This window comes from Solanum pennellii, chromosome 5, assembly GCF_001406875.1.
Source record: "Solanum pennellii chromosome 5, SPENNV200".
Lineage (NCBI taxonomy): Eukaryota > Viridiplantae > Streptophyta > Magnoliopsida > Solanales > Solanaceae > Solanum > Solanum pennellii.
The window spans coordinates 54,192,965-54,210,395 of NC_028641.1; the positions used below are offsets into that span (position 1 = coordinate 54,192,965).

A 17,431-nucleotide genomic window follows, 5' to 3' on the forward strand; every position below is an offset into this window, starting at 1 on the left:
TATATATATATATATATATATATATATATATATAATTTAGGAAACATATATTGCAAAATATATAATTTAAGTACTGATAATAAAATTAAGAATAAAATTTAGCACTCAATAATTTTAAACGATATAAGTGCGATTAAATTCACTAGTATAGATGAGAGTAGATAATTTTGTGAGAAATGGTGAAGTATAAAGAGGTATTTATAATATAAAAATGGACTAAAGTGTATTTAATGTAACTTTAGAGTTTTTATTTTTGATCAATAAGATTTCATATATTAACAATTATAATCAAGAGGGGCAATGTATCGGTGCATCTGCCACGGCGTGATGTCCGTTTTGGTCAAATTGGGTTATATCCTGACCCTGGAATAAACTAGGAATATTGTTTGTTAGCCTATTAGACATAGTTCCTATAGTGTCTGCTTCAACTTCCTTCCGTTGGTTCATCAAAAATTGTCACCTTCATCCCCTCTTTCGCTAGCTTGTCCGCTGCTCTATTTAATGTAACTTTAGAGTTCAAATAAAAGTTTAAAGAGTAGAGAATGGTAGGGGTGTTTGGGAGGTACAAAAAAAGTCAGACATAGTCGTTGGGGGCCCACTAGTCGTTGCCTTTGAAAATTTAAAAAACAAATTAAATTGTCCCACGAGACTGATCGATTCAAGTGGGACGGGACCGAGACAGAGACAAAACCTTGAATCTTACCCTCCCTGGTCCCCCAACCTAGTTCATCACACGAGATAGGGATTGGGACCGGAGAGACGGGTCTCGAGCTGATACCTGGGCTGTCTCGATCCCCTTGCTAAACCTACTAATGACTACGCATGTCTAATAAAGCCTCTAAACAACTTAAATGAATTAGCCTACCAAAACAAGATCTCAAACTTCGTGAAAGCTAACATAATTAAATTAGATTAAAATTTGTTGAATCATAACTGATGTTCACTAAATGCAAGGAGGACTCACCACAGAAAGAACTTAATGGAACATGTGCTCGTAAACCTTAATTGGTGAGTCCATTAAACATCTTTGAAGCTAAGCATAGGGTTTCGGTAAGTCTCAAGCAAGTCTTACATTGATGGTTCTTGTCTTCATTACAGTTCGTTAAATCTACCCAAGCTGAAACCCTATGCTTAAAGTAAAATAGATGACTCGTGTCCATGATTTATAAGAAAGACGGAGAGTAGAAAAAATAATGAGATGGGATTTGAAAATTGGAAAGACTAATGGGTCAAGTCGTTGGAACCCAAAACACTAGACCCTTCCATGATATCTATAGGTCCAAATTTGAAGCAGATGTATGCAGTTACCACCCAATGTGAGAGAAATTTTATTGATACAAACATTACTTTAATTTATGAAAGAACTTGGTGAAACCACTTGAGGAGCAAAGTATTGAGGTAAAACATTGTGAAGCAGCCTACACTGGTAGTTGCTAAACCACCTCCACAAAGTTGAATGAAGAGGCACCGTTCAGTGAATTCTATGATATTTATACCAAAACAAGTAAATATTAACCTATCTTTTGTCGATATTTTATAGGACATCCCCTAGTATGTAAAGTATTAGAAAAATGTAGTTACCAACAACATAAGATTGGAAAAGAATAATATAGTAGATTTTCATTGCAAATAAGAAAAACAAATTATCAACCAATGTAATGTCTTTATCACTATACAAGAAGATGGGATTGGGAAGTCTGCAGCCTATCATTTTTGTGTTGTAGGTCGCTTGCAAGGCCAGATTAATATATAGTGTTAGATATGATAGTACACATAGGATTATATATTGATCTTGTTATATTTTAGGTGTTTTGATGATCCTCACAAATACAGGGATCTGATCCCCGACGGAATTTGTTAGTGATAATTTACAAAATAACAAAAATTACAAGATCACAATTGAAAATAAAATGAAGAAATAATTTTTTTTAAGGATGAGGCGCGGATATCTCGCTCTCTTTAAGGAGATTCAAGCCCACCGTAGCAAATATTTTATCGGTCCAGCAGTAGTCCTCTTTGACTTGTCCCCTCTAGGATACAACAACCTTCACAAAATATAACTCAACAACTCTGGACAAGAATTGAGTCTAAAGCTCCACAAAAAAAAGCACCTCCCAAACCAAATGAAGACCACCATATTTATTCTAGAAGAAGTCTTCCTAGAAATGATAAGGAAGATAATGGTGTAGTAAATAATGAAGATAATAGACTTAGGAGTTACATATGTTACATAGGTTACAAAGAATAATGAAGAAATAAATAGTGAAATGTAATGGAGAAATAATGATCCTAGTTGACCATTACATACCCTACCAAGAAACCCAATGGACAGACAGTCACTGCAACGTTCTCAAAGTAATGGCAATTTAAGTCAAATGATAATAAAGATGACATCAAGTGTCATCAAATGTCAAACGGTAGAATGCACCTAATAATGTGTAGTTAGGAAGACTACAAATGACATTTAGAAAATTATAATAATATTAAAAGAATAATAATATTAAAATTCCATAACAATCCCCCACTCATTTTAAGTATTAGACAAGAGATATATCAGTTGAAGGAAGACTATCATGCATAATGAAGGTGTGCTCTGCATTGAACCTCCACTTAGTAAAACAGTAATTTTTACTCCAGAGTCGTAGTGGTCTCAGACTTGAACTATGATTGCTTAAGGGAAATAAAATATCACTGCTCACATATATAATCAAGGTGTTGACATGAGCTTTAAAGTCAGCACGTTATGTCCATGTGTTATCCCAGTTTCATAAGTGCTTTTAAGAATAAGCCCAATTCTCATAGAAAGCGACCTACTTACACATATCACATAGGTAAAATCTGTCGAGAGTGCTCTTGTAAGCTTAACACTTCACTCATACGGGCTACAGAAAACAATGCACTCACATCATAAGGAGAGAATTAAAGAAATAATTCATTTTTCACGACAAGTCATCATATGATTAGTTTTTTCCTTTGAACCTGGTTATAGAATCTCTAGTCCCCACGTTGGGTTCCCTCATATATGACTCAAGGATTTGTAGGCTTCAATATCATCCCCCCTCGATGTGCTCCAGACTTTTTCTCTTGTTAAGTCCTTAGTAAGAGGATTTGCAAGATACTCACAAGATTTGACATAATCAACATTAATGGTACCACTTGTCAAATACGATCTTACATTATTGTGTTTCCTCCTTATAGGTCTGGATTTACCATTGTTATAATAGTTTTAAACTCTACCAATTGCAGCGGTGCTATCACAATATATTAAAATCAAAGGAATTCGTTTTTCAAACAAAGATATTGAAATAATAAATCACTTAACCAATTCGCTTCCTCACTAGCTGAAGTTAAAGCAATTAATTCAGCCTCCATGGTAGAGCTAGCAACTATAGTTTACTTTTTTTGATCTCCAACAAACAGCACCACCACCTAAAGTAAAGACATAACCAGTGGTAGAATAGGAATCACTTGATAAGGTGTTCCAATCTGCATCACAAAAGTCTTCAAGTACGGCAGAATATTTTTTAAACAAACCACATTTTTTTTGTTCCAATTAAATATCTCACAACTCTTGTTATATCATGTCAATGTTCATTAGCTGGCTTGCTTTGTAAACCTGCCAAGTACTCCTACTGCACATGCAATACCACATCTAGTGCAATAAGTCACATATCTCAAACTTCCGATTATACAAGCATATTTCTTTTGATTTATTACATCATTTTCACTTTCAACAGGAAATAAGTGAACACTTAAATCAAAAGGAGTAGCAACATGCTTGCAATCATGAAAGTTATACTTTTCAAAATTATCTCAACATAATGTGTCTGATCAAGGAAAATTCCCTCACATATTCTTGTTATTTTTATTCCAAGAATAAAATTTTCCTTACCAAGATCTTTCATATCAAAATGACTTCTAAGAATGTTTTAAGCTTCTTCAATAACATTCATGTTAGAGCTATAGATCAATAAATCATCAATATATAGGCAAATAATCACATGTGAATTATTCCTAGACTTATGATGTATGCAGGATTCAAACTTTTCATGTCACTGCTTTGGTGCCTGGTTCAAGCCATATAGGAATTTAGTAAGTTTACATACTTTGCTTTCTTTGTCTGCTTCAACAAAACACTCGGGTTGATCCATATAAATTTCTTCATTTAGGTCTCCATTAAAAAAACAGTTTTACCATCCATTTAATGAATTTGCAAATCAAAAATTGCAACCATAGCAATTAAAATTCTATGGATGTGATTCTTGTTATCGAAAAAAAGTATTGAAAAATTCTAGGTCTTCTAGTTGTTTAAAACCTTTTGCAACTAGCATAGCCTTGTATTTCTCAATAGAACCATCTAGTTTCAACTTTTTCCTTGAGACCCATTTGCAATCAATTGTTTTACAACCCGGTGGTAAATCAACTAGTTTTCAATTTTTATTAGAAATTAGTGATTCCATTCATCATTTACATTTTCTTTCCAAAAAATAGAATCATGTGAAGATAATGCTTCTTTCAAAGTTAGAGGGTCATCTTCAACATTAAACACATAAAAATCAGGACCAAAATCTTTTTCTTCTCTAGTTCTTTTACTTCTTGTTAACTCAAAATCATTGACTTTTTTTATTTTTCAAAGTAGAAGTAGAAGAACTAGGTAGTGACAAAATATTTTGTTCAATCCTTTAACCCCTACTATTTTAAGAATCAAAAGAAAATTTATTTTCATGAAAAATAGCATCACCCATTCTATCACAATATTATTTTCAAGATTAAAAAATCTATATGTTGTACTATTTGAAGCATAACCAAGAAAAGCACAAGTGGTAACTTTCTTACCCAAACTCTAAGATATTTCAAACTTGGCTTGTAACTTTTCCACAATTCAAAATGTGTCAGTTTTGACTTTTTATGAGGCACACGATTCAACATAATAAACAGTTAAAATAGTTTCAACCCAAAAATTTAAAGGTGCATGTGACTCAATAAGCATGACATTAGTCAATTCAACCAAAAATCTATTTTTCCTTTCTGCTACTCCATTAGATGAAGGAGAGTAAGGAGGAGTAGTTTTATTAATTATTCCCAATGATCTTACAAAAGAAATAAACTCATTTAATTCATATTCATGGCCTCTATCACTTCTAATTCTTTTTATTTTTCTTTCAAACTAATTTTCAACTTCGTGGAGATAAGTATTGAAATTTTCAAAAGCATCAAACTTTTATTTTTCATCAAGTAAAAATATGTAAACTTAGAAAAATCATCAATGAAAGTGATAAAATATCTATCACCTCAACGAGTTACAATTCCACCAAGTTCACAGTATCAGTATAAACTAATTCTAATAAATTAGTTTTTCTTTCAACTTGAAAATAAGGTCTTCTAGTGATTTTAGCTTTACTACAAGTCTCACACTTTTCAAAATTCTTTTTAACTATTGAGATTAATCCTAAACTACTCATTATTCCAACATAACGATCATTAATATGACACAAACGAGCATGCCAAAAATTGGTAGAATAAAGCATATAAATAGAAGTAGAAGTTTTATTCATCTCAACATTCAACTTAAACATCCCATCACATGCATACCCCTTACCCACAAAAATACCCTTCTTCACTATTACATATTGATCAAATTCAATTAGACATCAAATTTTTTTCTCATAGAAAGAGTATAAAGTACATCTTTCAAAGTTAATGCTCTTCCAGAAGTAAAACACAATTATACATCTCCCTTCCCAAGCGCTTGAGTAGTGTGAGCATCACCAAGTATTACAGTTTTGGGCTTCTCAAAATGAGTATATTTTTTAAATCAATCTTTGTCATAACAGACATAAAGGTTTGCACAAGAATCATCCCACCATCCATCAACATTCTCAACCATGTTTATGTCGGCAATCATCGCCACAAAAGGTTCTTCGGTAACGTTTGTCTCAGGGTTAGGACCACGTTTCAAAAATCTGCAAAATCCAGCAATATTTTCATTCTTGCCACAAACAAAGCATGGTCCCTTTTCTTGAACTTAGTGATTCTGTGTTTGGTGATTTTCACCATTATTTTTCTTGGAAGGTCTACCATTATTTTTATTAAATTTTTTCTTCTTACGATTCAAAGAAGTATTTTTATGAGTTTCAGGAGTAGCATTATTCGAAGTAATTAAATTTATCTTCGTTGTGATGTTGTTTTCTTCTGTTTGTAAAAGTGCATCTTGGCCCCTTGTTTCTTCTTCCATGCGGATTTTCATCATCAAGGTCTCAAGAGAAGTTTTCTTTTGTTTGTGGCACATAGTTTTTTGAAATTCCTTCCAAGAATGTGGAAGTTTATCTACTATGCCATACACAATAAGGTTATCTCCAATTTTAACCTCTTCGGACCTAAGCTCTCCAACAATCATTATGAAATCTTGAGCTTGATCTACCACTGATTTGTTGTACACCATATGAAAACGAAAAATTCTACTAGCTGCATATTTTTTCGCTCCAGCCTCTTCGGTATCATACTTACTCTGCAATACTTTTCAAATTTTCTTTGCACTAGAGTACGTTTGATCATAAATAATCATAAAAATTATCCGATAGAAAATTAAGAAGATAATACCGACACTTATAGGAATAATCATCCTACTTTTTCACTTTCTCTAGATGAGAAATATTTTCATCATTATTCATAGAGGTGATGTCTTCTTTATTAGGATTCTTCTCAGTTAACACATAAGAAACATTGGAAAGACTTAGTAGAAAAGTACTTTACCCTTCCATCTTAAAGTGGTTACCATTGAACCGAAATGGCTTGTTAAGGTCTCCCATCTTGACATCCGCGATTTTTTCAATTGTAGCCATGATTGAATCTTCTTAAAATTGTTAGTGAAAATTTACAAGATAACAAAAATTACAAGATCACAACTAAAAAATAAAATGAAGAAATAAAATCTCTTCAGGCTGAGACGCGGATATCTCGCTCACTTTAAGGAGATTCAAGCTCACTGCAGCAAATATTTTTATCGGTCTAGCAGTAATCCTCTTTGACTTGTTCCCTCCAGGATACAAAAACCTTTACAAAATATAACTCAACAACTCTGGACAAGAGTTGACTCCAAAGATCGAATAAAAAGAACATCTCCTTTCAACTAATAGGAACTCTCTTTTTACTAACTCTTTCACTCTATACTTTTATCTTGTGGCGTTGTGTGTCCCAAACCAAATGAAGATCATCACTATTTATTCTAGAAGAACTCTTTCTAGCAATGAATAGGAAGGTAATGGTGTAGTAAATAGTGAAGATAATGATCTTAGGAGTTACATATGTTACATAGATTACAAAGAATAATGAAGAAATAAAGAGTGAAATGTTATGGAGAAATAATGATCCTAGTTGACCATTACATACCTTGCCAAGAAACCCAATGGACAGACAACCACTACAACTTCTCAAAGTAATGGCAATTTAAGCCAAATGATAATAAAGATGACATCAAGTGTCATCAAATGTCAAACGGTAGAATGCACCTAATAATGTGTAGTTAGGCAGACTACAAATTACATTTAGCAAATTATAATAATATTAAAAGAATAATAATATTAAAGTGATACAACAGAATGGATCAAGGTGTTTATCGACGGGTAATAACTCTTTATGATTGATATTTTCAACATCATGTTAAAGTCATTCATTCAAAGGAAGAAGTCAGCCAACAATCTCTTAAGGAACACTCAAAGAACGCAGCAAGGGACCTGGTCCTGGGTACGAGAAAAGGACAAAAAGATAGTTATCAAAAAGGTGTCAACTCTTATGTGGTTAGTGCACAACTTTTCATGACAGCAGGCTCAGGCTCTCAGCCAATAGTCTCGTCCCAAGGGTTTGTGTCCATTTGACTATAGTCTTTTCTCCAACAACACAAACAAAAGATTTGACAAACATAAACTTGAATTTTCTCTAAAAATTCATAAGCTTAAAAAGAAGGTCATCTTCAAGGAAGAATAATACTTTCATTGAGCTGGGGCCTCAATCCTTCCTTCTTTTGGGGCTTTTAGAATCATGGTATGTGTGTATTCATCCTTGGAATACTTTCCTCGATGGGTTCCGTGAGAATTTCAATTTCCTATTGATCAACTTACGGTTTCAATTCAATAAATGTGGGTTTCATCCGATTATGAGTGATTGTTGTCTATTACGTCTCCTAGTACATTATTTGATGTTAATCTATAGTATTTAGTTAAAATTGCATTCGATCATGCCTAAATTATGCTTTTGAACCATGATCTTAATTAACCCATGAACTATGAATTATGAATTTTAAATATATGCATGTTTTTATGAAATGGTTATCAACGATTTCAAAGGAAAGTATCAATATTATTATGAAAGAATTCCTCACTTACTATGATGATCATAATAGTGAAAGATATTTCTCACAAATGAATTCACATTATTTAAAGATTTTCTCATCCATGTTAAATTATATTTAAAAAGTTATTCTATGTTTGATCTCAAAAGCGTGGATTGGTATTGATCATTTGCTTGTTTATGTTAATATGATATTTGACTTTTATTTATTTCGTTGGAATTTAGAATTGGCACCGAGAGACCTTGAGGTGGAGGTTCAAAATGGATAGTCTCTAGTAGCAACCTCTAGTTCCAAACTGTGTGCTCCTGTAGAATTATCTTAAATGACCTAGCTAGTGAATTCACTTTAGCGAATGATATGTACAGATTTTACCTTGCAAGTAGATTCTCCTTCTTTCGGTATGAAGGATATACCGAATTCCATGATATAGCTATCATGGTCTTATTATCGGTTAAAAGCTTATATCTCATAAGATGGTTATGTTGTCTTTAAATCTTTTCTTATGTCCTTTTATGTTAATGTATTTGACCATGTCATCTCTTCGTCAAAGCTTTCGAATGTTTCAATATGATCATGCCTACTCATTTTAAGTCATGTATGTTATCATGCCTATATTTATGCATATTACCTCATACTTAGTACATTTCGTGTACAAATGCATTTTTTGTCTGTGATGTATGGGTTACGCCCCAATCATGTATTAAATGGCTTTGAAACTTGTGTTAAGACTTTTATTTTTGTCAAACTCTTTTGATGTATAAAATGTTATCTTTTAAAGTCTGTATGATGCATGTTAATTAAGTGGCTTGTGTAGGGACTTTATACGTTATGTTACGCCTAGGGTTTACTTTGGATCGTGACAATGATAAAATTTAAAGTGTTTAATATGTAAAAAGAAAAAAAAGTTTTGGATGACTGATGCAGATTGTATCCATAGTAAAGGTGATGGACGAACATCCTGAAATACCACTAATCACATTACAAGAAAAAAATTGACAGAGATCTCAAATGTGAAGTTCTATTTTGAGTGTGAGTGTGAAGCATATGAGTGCGTTAATGACTGAAAAAGAATTGAAGGTGAATATGTATGTACACTGCCTTATAGGTGAATATTGGTTACCACATACTGAAGTCATTACTTAGCCAAAGCTCATGAACATATACATTATCTATCGGAGGTCTGGCTATGGCTTAAGAAGCTATTGATACCTATATATCGATCATAGGCTTTATGATACAGGAGTCGTTCCACAAATCCCTTGATCTGGTGAACCAATATTTAGCAGATGAGAAATTGAACGAACTCATGACAATAGAACAAGTACATGGTCATGGTTGGATTTTCAAGTTTAGAGAATTAGTAATGGAAAGGATCATGAAAAATAAAAATAGACTACAAGAATATAATAGTTGCGGACATCTATTATAATCTCAATAGTGTTTTTTTAGTTAGGAAAGTTGTGAAATCCTAACTATCATGCTTTGAAATCGTAAACTTAATAAAATAAGAAAAAGGATTTACTAACCTACAACTAAGAATATCCATTTTGAGACCCAGCCATGAAGAAAACTATGTAACCCTAGTCGGAAAATGAGTGAGAAGGGGTAAAATCATTCCTAAGGAGAGTAATTAGGATTTAATCTATTTGGCAGTGGAACTCTATTGGAATGTAGTGTGACATCTACATGACATTTAACAACTTCCTTTAATAAAAAAAAAGGTACTTTTGACCCAATAGTTTGACGGGGAGGGTATTTTGAGCCGAAATATAATTTTCAAATGAATATGAGTTATAGTTTAAGGGTTATTTTATCCTTTTTCGTTTAATTTATGTGGCACTGAAATCCTTTTAACGTTCCACATGATATTTAATAACTACCTTTACTAAGGACACATTTGATCCAGTAATTTGATGAGAAGGGGAATTTTGTGCAAAAATATAGTTTAAAAGTAAATATGATCTAATTCAAATAGTTCAAGGGTATTTTCTTTTCCATTTGGCTTTGGTTGTTTTTTATTTGCATTGTAGGCCAAACTTAAGGCCTATTATGCTGGACCTCGTTTTATGCATCTATATTTTTGCCCATCGCTCGCCTTCATGGAAACGCAATGGATAGAGGAAAAATACCAAAATATGAAGTTCGACTCATATCCGATTGTGAAAAGCCTTCATAAAATGTGGGAGTTATTCTACCTAATGTAGATGAGAGGTTGGAGAAGAAATTATTTATTTCTATAGCAATGAGCATCTACACTAATTAATTTCAAAACAGATAGCTCATTATTAGCCCTTGTACATGTCATGTAGATGAAATTTTATGGACAAGTTATGCTCTCACATTCCTATTCGTAATTATTTTGAATAATTCAAACAGAAAAAGAGAATTATTGATAGTTAAAATGTACTCTTGGCCATTATCTCAAAGTTAAAAATAAAAAAGATAGGTGTATGAATTAGAGTAATTATAATCTACATTCAAATTCTCACTTCACAGGATCCGAGTACTGGGTATATTTGGTATTAAAAAGGTATTTTCTTGACAAACAAGTAAATTATAACCTATTTTCTGCTGTTCAATAAGCAAAAGATTTTATCCCAAAAACATTCGCGTATGCTAGAAAGCCATTATGGGGTTAGGATAGACTGGGGAGAGGATGTTAGGGGCAGGGGAATAAGCATTGGAGGCATTTGGGTGGGTGGATAGAAGAGAATGAGCTTGGAATATCACTATCACTAGTGAAACTCATTCTCCCTTCCAACTATTAGAAAAATCATTTTCCTAATTTTTAAAAGAACTTATTTTTCTAGAAACCAAATATTTAGACAACCAAACATGAGAGGAAAATATAGACTCAGAAGATTTCATAAACCCAGTTTACCCTAATAAATATCGCTGAGTAGCATCAAGAAGGCTGCCATGCCATGACCGTAGAGTGATTCCATTCTAAATTCCCACATAGAAAAAGTACTTCAGTCGCAACAAATTTACTATAGCCTTTACCCTGGCTCGCCCCCACCTCTAAAGGGGCTTACGCACAAGCAAATGCCTTCCCCTTCAAATTACAGCCGTGATTACAACTAATATGTAAATATCAATAGCAGCTTGTCAATAGTTGTAATTGAATGTTTTGCATTACTCCTACTTGAATTGTCTCCATCTTCAGTATATCTCTTCCTAGTACTTTCATTTTGGCAATTCAGAACTTACTAGCCATTAGGAGCCCAAAGGTTACACAATCACAAGATAATCCCGAGAAGTAATAACTTACCAAATCCATAAATGGGTTGAAGCTGCCAAAAAGAAATCACAAATACAGCTACTTTGAAAAGGAAAAAAAAATAAGAGACTGGAGACGAGACCTATTTTAAATACACAAGGCTGCACCTAAGGTCTACTTCAACAAAGTTTTCATCTCAAACTATGGTTCGTGAGGAACCTGTTTGCTCGTGATATAGAGAGCAGATTTTTAAGACTTGAGAACCTGAAAATAACAAATGGAATTCACTTCAGCTGTCACATCCTGAAAAAGGATGAATATGTGCAGTCTTAAGTTAGACAACAGGCGTCATCAAGACTAGAGATTTGATTCAGGTAGAATCAGAGCCTAGATGATTATACATTAAAAGATGAACACATGTCCGGAACATACTATTCAAACTAGCAGATGTCAAGAATAAGAATAGCAATGTACAAGAAACCTACTAGACAAAAACCTACGGAAATTGTGTAAAACATGAAACCAGTGCCTAGGCTGATCTTTCTATTTTTTATTTTTGAAAAAAAATTACTATATCTTTTTTCTTGTCTGAAGTAGGCAATCAATAAATAAGTACCTGATGCTTTGGAACAGGAAAACTCTAAACAGAGACCAAAATGACCAGTTCTCACATAGCTTCAGCTCTCTCTTGATATCTTCAGAGACCTTAGCTTGGATGATGACTTGAAAGAATGTATTAGAGGAACCTCTTCATCATCTTGTTTTTCTTCATCTGCCTCTTGGTCAGATCCACTGATTGATTCCTCGTCTTCACTAGAATTGTGCTCGTCAAAAAGTTTCTTTCCTTGTATGTTCTGCTTCTTGGTAGGACGACCTCGACGTCTCCCAGCTGTAGCTTCCTTATCATCTATAAAAGAACTCACATTAGCAGTCAGTTCAAACAGATCCTATGATTGCACAAATCATAAGTGATGTGTTACTATGACATTAGCTAGCTCAAAGGAGGAGGATTGTCCAAGTCTTATAAGGAGTCCGTCCACCCATCACATTAACCACCAATGTCAGACTTCTGTCATTCTTTAACAAATAATAACATAGAAACTGTTATGCAATAAATAATAATACATGAAATGTTATGTAAGGATTATTTACTTAAAAGGCATCTATATTACCAATACACGTATCCTAATTCCACATTATCCTGCATAAAACAATACATATACTCCCATAACTTAATGCTATATTTTTAGTACCGCAAATCAAATGCAATATGAAATTACGCATAGTTCATATTTATCCCAGCTACATTAGTTATGCGGGAATTAATTTTTCTAGTCGTTCCAACCAAACGTTGTATTATTCTATGTGAAGTTTACAAGCCATAGAAACATTCAATGATATCTTATTGGTTTTGATCTATTGCTTTCACAAGGATAAGGATTAGGTGACCTTTTCTCTAGAAGATGAACGAAGCCCAATAGAAAATTCAAACAAATCACATTTACTTGTAAAGAACAACAACCAATTCATTCAGAACTAAAATAAATAAATTAAACCAGTTTCGAGATTAATCACAACCTTTGAAACTATTCATGACCCTTGATATGATTAGCTTTACCACCATGAAGGCAAACCAAAGTGTCATAAAATTGGTAAAAATGGGGAAAACGAATGAAGACACCCAGAATGATGACTTCTAAAGTTGATTTAGATTTTTCAAACCTAGCTTGTGAACCATTGCTCAGCTCAATTATTCTCATTTACACACTCATACCCAAGTGAGTACATTTTTATTCTAAGGACATTTTAGAACTTGGTCGAACAGCAATGATATGATCTTATTAAACAATAGGTTTAAGATATTATTTTCTAAAGATCATGGAGAGCAATGACAATACCACCACCAAAATTAGGAATAAGCCAAATAACTTTTTGACGACATATGAATTAGAAGATACACTTACATTAGGCACAATCAGTGTAAAATTACAAACTAGTTTAGTGTATTCAGGAATTCGTTGTTAGGCGTACAGAATCAGTGTGAGACAAAAAGAATTTCCTGTCATTATTATTTTGTCAGACACCCTAATTTGTCCTAAAAGATAATTATTTAGTATTTGCATGAAACGTGTCAAAGTAGAGTACAATGGATACAGAATTCATATTCGAGCCCTTTTTACTTTAGGATTGAGGCATTATTGTAGTTACTTAATGTGGCACACAACAGGATTGGCGTAATCACTTCACAGTTTCACTCCACTTGCCTTCACTGGCCATCCAAAGATGATAAGAAGTTAACAGCATGGCACCTAATTTATAGTCAAACCAACCCCTCTTTAAGATTTTGAAAACTCCTCGCACAGTTTCAGACATTATAGCAAGTGCTTTGAAAGTGGACCCAAAACGAATACCACTGAAACCAGAGCTGTTTAGTAGGACTGAGAAACAAACAAGAATTAACTCACAAATTAAAGTGCACAGCATAAAAAGGGAGCAGGCTGGAGAAGACAAACTAGAAGGAAAAAAAAACAAATTCAGTAAACTAAAAGTATATGTGTACCTTGTAAAACTTCACACTTAGCATACTTCTCATGGACTGTATCTACAAATATATGATAGGGTCGCCAACCGCTTGGATCTTCATCCGTGTTAACATTTTCAGTTCTTTTCTCGACATCTTTCAAGCTGATCACATAAGATTTAAGTTGCTCATATGAGAGCTATGATATTTGCACATTAACAAGAAAATAGCATCCAAAGATCAAATTTTGACAAGACAGGGTTGCTTAGGCAGTTCTTTCAAGGACAACTTCAAAAACAATGAAAGAGAGCTTAAAATGATATACAATATACACCACTGACATGTCCAAAGGCAAGAAAACATTGTGTCCAATGAGAAAGCTATAGCTGGTCATTAGTAAGGTTTCATTGATTTCCTCGAGACACATTGAGAGTGGCAAAAGTATCAACCTCCCATTATTCTTGATTCAGACACCAGTAACAAACTAAGTCTGTATCCGAGAGTAAGCAGCAACTACAGCTAATTTTTCATCTTTTCAGAGCAGTAGGCTTGCATAGGTCAACATGGTACACCCCTAAACTTCATGAATGACATTGCTTCCAGTGTCTAACAGGCCAGGACAGTCGAAAGCGGGATGCAAACAGAATCTTCACAATAAACTCATTATATCAATGATTATTTGAGAGGAATCTTTTCCCTATTCCATGGTATTGGTTCCTAGAGGCACCTAAAAAGGTTTACTTCTTCCTTGACCATTCTCACAGTGAGAAATCTATGGAAATGGAAGATAGGTCACATCTACTGGTGATAAGATTAGAACCAGTTGTGATTTTATTGTTATATCACACACTGATTGTGAAACAAAGTGTGGAATATGTTTGGCACCAGATGGGTGACACCGGCAACTCTCAAGGACATGTTCTAAGTTGGCAATTCAAGAGGAAAAGGAGTAGAGAGTGAAAATGGCTCTTCTGGCACTTCAGCGGCTAATAAGGAAGGAAAAAGAAACATGCTTAACCACTTCAGAAGTTACCAATCAGGAAAAAGGCTGAAGTTAAAACTTTATGTGCATATCAGAGGATCATTAATATTTTGTTAGTTGAAGAAGTTAACAATAAAAATATCTGATGTGAATATCAATGATCATTTATACGTTTGTAAGTTTTTGGAGCAGATATCTGATCCCAGTTGGCAATGAATATTGCGTAATTTTTGTAGAGAATCACATTCTTATCATGAACCTCTACTTCCACATACTGCTTGTGAATGGTACACTTCCCCTATCACATCAACAAATAACTTCAATAAAATAACTTCATATTTTCAAAACTAAAGAACAAAGAGAAGTTTCTGCAATGGGAATCTGCCACAATCACGACAGCCCAAGCCCCAAAACCCCACCAGGATATCCCAAATCTCAGGCATATATCTAACCAAGCCACATCTAAATCCAACCCTGTAACCAAGCAGATCACACAGTCTCCAAGCTTCTACAATATCCAAAACCCAAGGAACATGAGAAGACAATCTGCTGTTACCTCAAGTTAATCCAAACCAGGACTAATGCACAATTTCATTAAACGCCCTAGATAGATCATCTAACAGGATTGGAGTCAGAATGTTAGCCTTTCATTATGTGATTAAAAAGGAAAATTACATCTAGTGAGCTCTTACATGTTCATAATATCTGAAGGAGGAAGTTTAGATATGAAATGCAGCACAGCACCATCCAAGAAAGATAAATGCTTTGGAGCATCAGTAAAGGCATATTGAATGCCTCCTGTGACAATATTTAGAAGATCTGACCGGTGCTTGTTTCTAGCAGTATTTCCAAATGTCTTGGCAAGCCCACTGGCGAGATCTTCACATTCATGAAAAGTCTTTCTCGCTGATTCGTCATCATCAGAGAAAAGTGCTACTAAGTACCGTTCATGGGCCTGTGAAATCAGAACCAAACATGCTCAACTATTCCACAAAGAAAAGAGACTACACTTTCTTCCAATACAACCTTGATTTTTTTTAGAATGACACTCTTTGTTTGGAAAGGAAGTACCTTGATGCCTTTCTGAATCTAACATGTATACTTTCTTTCCAAACAAGAATTAACATGTATATTTTCTTTCCCGATTAACTTTTTTTACTTTTTTTTTTAAAACTGGTAAATTTGTATTTGTATCAATACTTACTTAAGTACCTTAAGAACCATATTTATAATAGAAGAAAGTACACACTTCCCAAGCGCTAAACCTAACTCTAGCTGGACCCTAAAACATCTAGAATTGACTCAGTCTCATTAGAATAAACATTTTTTATTGACTCAGTCTCATTAGAATAAACATTTGTACGCTAAAAGCAGAACAAAATACATGTAAGTTTACTATACAGATGCATAATTTAATCCAGTTGCTCCACTTCTCCCCAAAGCATATTTGTCTCAACATACTAAGAATGAGCTCCCAATTGACATGTCATAGCCTTTCTCACTATCAAGTTTGCAAACGATGCCAGGTTTTTCTAGTCAGATTCTGAAATCAATTGCTTCATTAGCTATCAGTACCGCATCCTTTGTATGTCTGCCTTTAATGAATGTCATTTGTTGTTTGTCCACCGGCCTCTTCGATCTCTGTCCGGACATTAGAGATCAACTTGTAAAAGTTTTCAATCAGACTGATAGATCTAAAAATCTTTGAGCTCCTTTTCCCACGTCTTCTTAGGATAAGAATCAGGGCAATAGATGTCACATTGAAACTTTTTTCAAACATAGAATTTGAATGGAAATTATGAAATATGTCTGTCTTTATAACCTCCCAGCAATTTAGACAGAAACCCATTGTATGCTCATCAGTGCCAGGGCCTTTGTCCATTAGCACATCTAGCTGAGTAGTTTGTTCTTATGGAACTTCATATTCCCCTGCTCATTCCTGCTCCACTCTTTCAGACTCCACCGTTTCCCGACATTGTCAACAAAACATTCTTGAGTTTAACCACCAAATTTGAAATTTGAAACGACTTGGATTGTTCCCAGTGTCCACAGAACAGAGCAATTGGGACATGATCTGTAACCATTCTCTGTAGAGTACATTGCTATAGATCACTGAATTGGCTATTCCATTCTGTGGACACCAGTATCGTGTCTACTCTAGTAGTATGGTTGTCCCCTATAAACCAAGTGTAATTTCCACATCAAGCTGCAAATCAACTAGCTCCATGCCATCCATACAATCTGAAAATTCCCCCATAGATGAAGTTCTCTTAATGCAGTCCCTTTTTCATATGGAATCTACATATATACATATATATATATATATATATATATATATATATATATATATATATATATCGC

At 33.9% G+C, this 17,431-nt stretch overlaps 1 protein-coding gene across 4 annotated transcripts in view; it reads right to left on the reverse strand.

Annotated features, from left to right (window-relative positions):
* Positions 1-11,421: 11,421 nt before the first annotated feature.
* Positions 11,422-17,431, reverse strand: part of LOC107020396 (sister-chromatid cohesion protein 3) — a 19,063-nt gene continuing 13,053 nt past the window's right edge. For 2 of the 4 annotated variants that reach the window (XM_027916977.1, XM_015220740.2), the window contains exons 19-22: positions 15,763-16,025; positions 14,128-14,252; positions 12,184-12,474; positions 11,422-11,831 (exon numbers count right to left, since the gene is read on the reverse strand). Coding sequence is in view for 3 of the 4 variants with exons in the window: in XM_015220740.2 (XP_015076226.1) it covers positions 12,245-12,474; positions 14,128-14,252; positions 15,763-16,025 (618 nt within the window). In the remaining variant the exon portion in view is untranslated. Of the gene's footprint in view, positions 11,871-12,183; positions 12,475-14,127; positions 14,253-15,762; positions 16,026-17,431 lie in introns of those variants that run through there. The other 2 variants (XM_027916975.1, XM_027916976.1) reach the window with 2 other exon arrangements.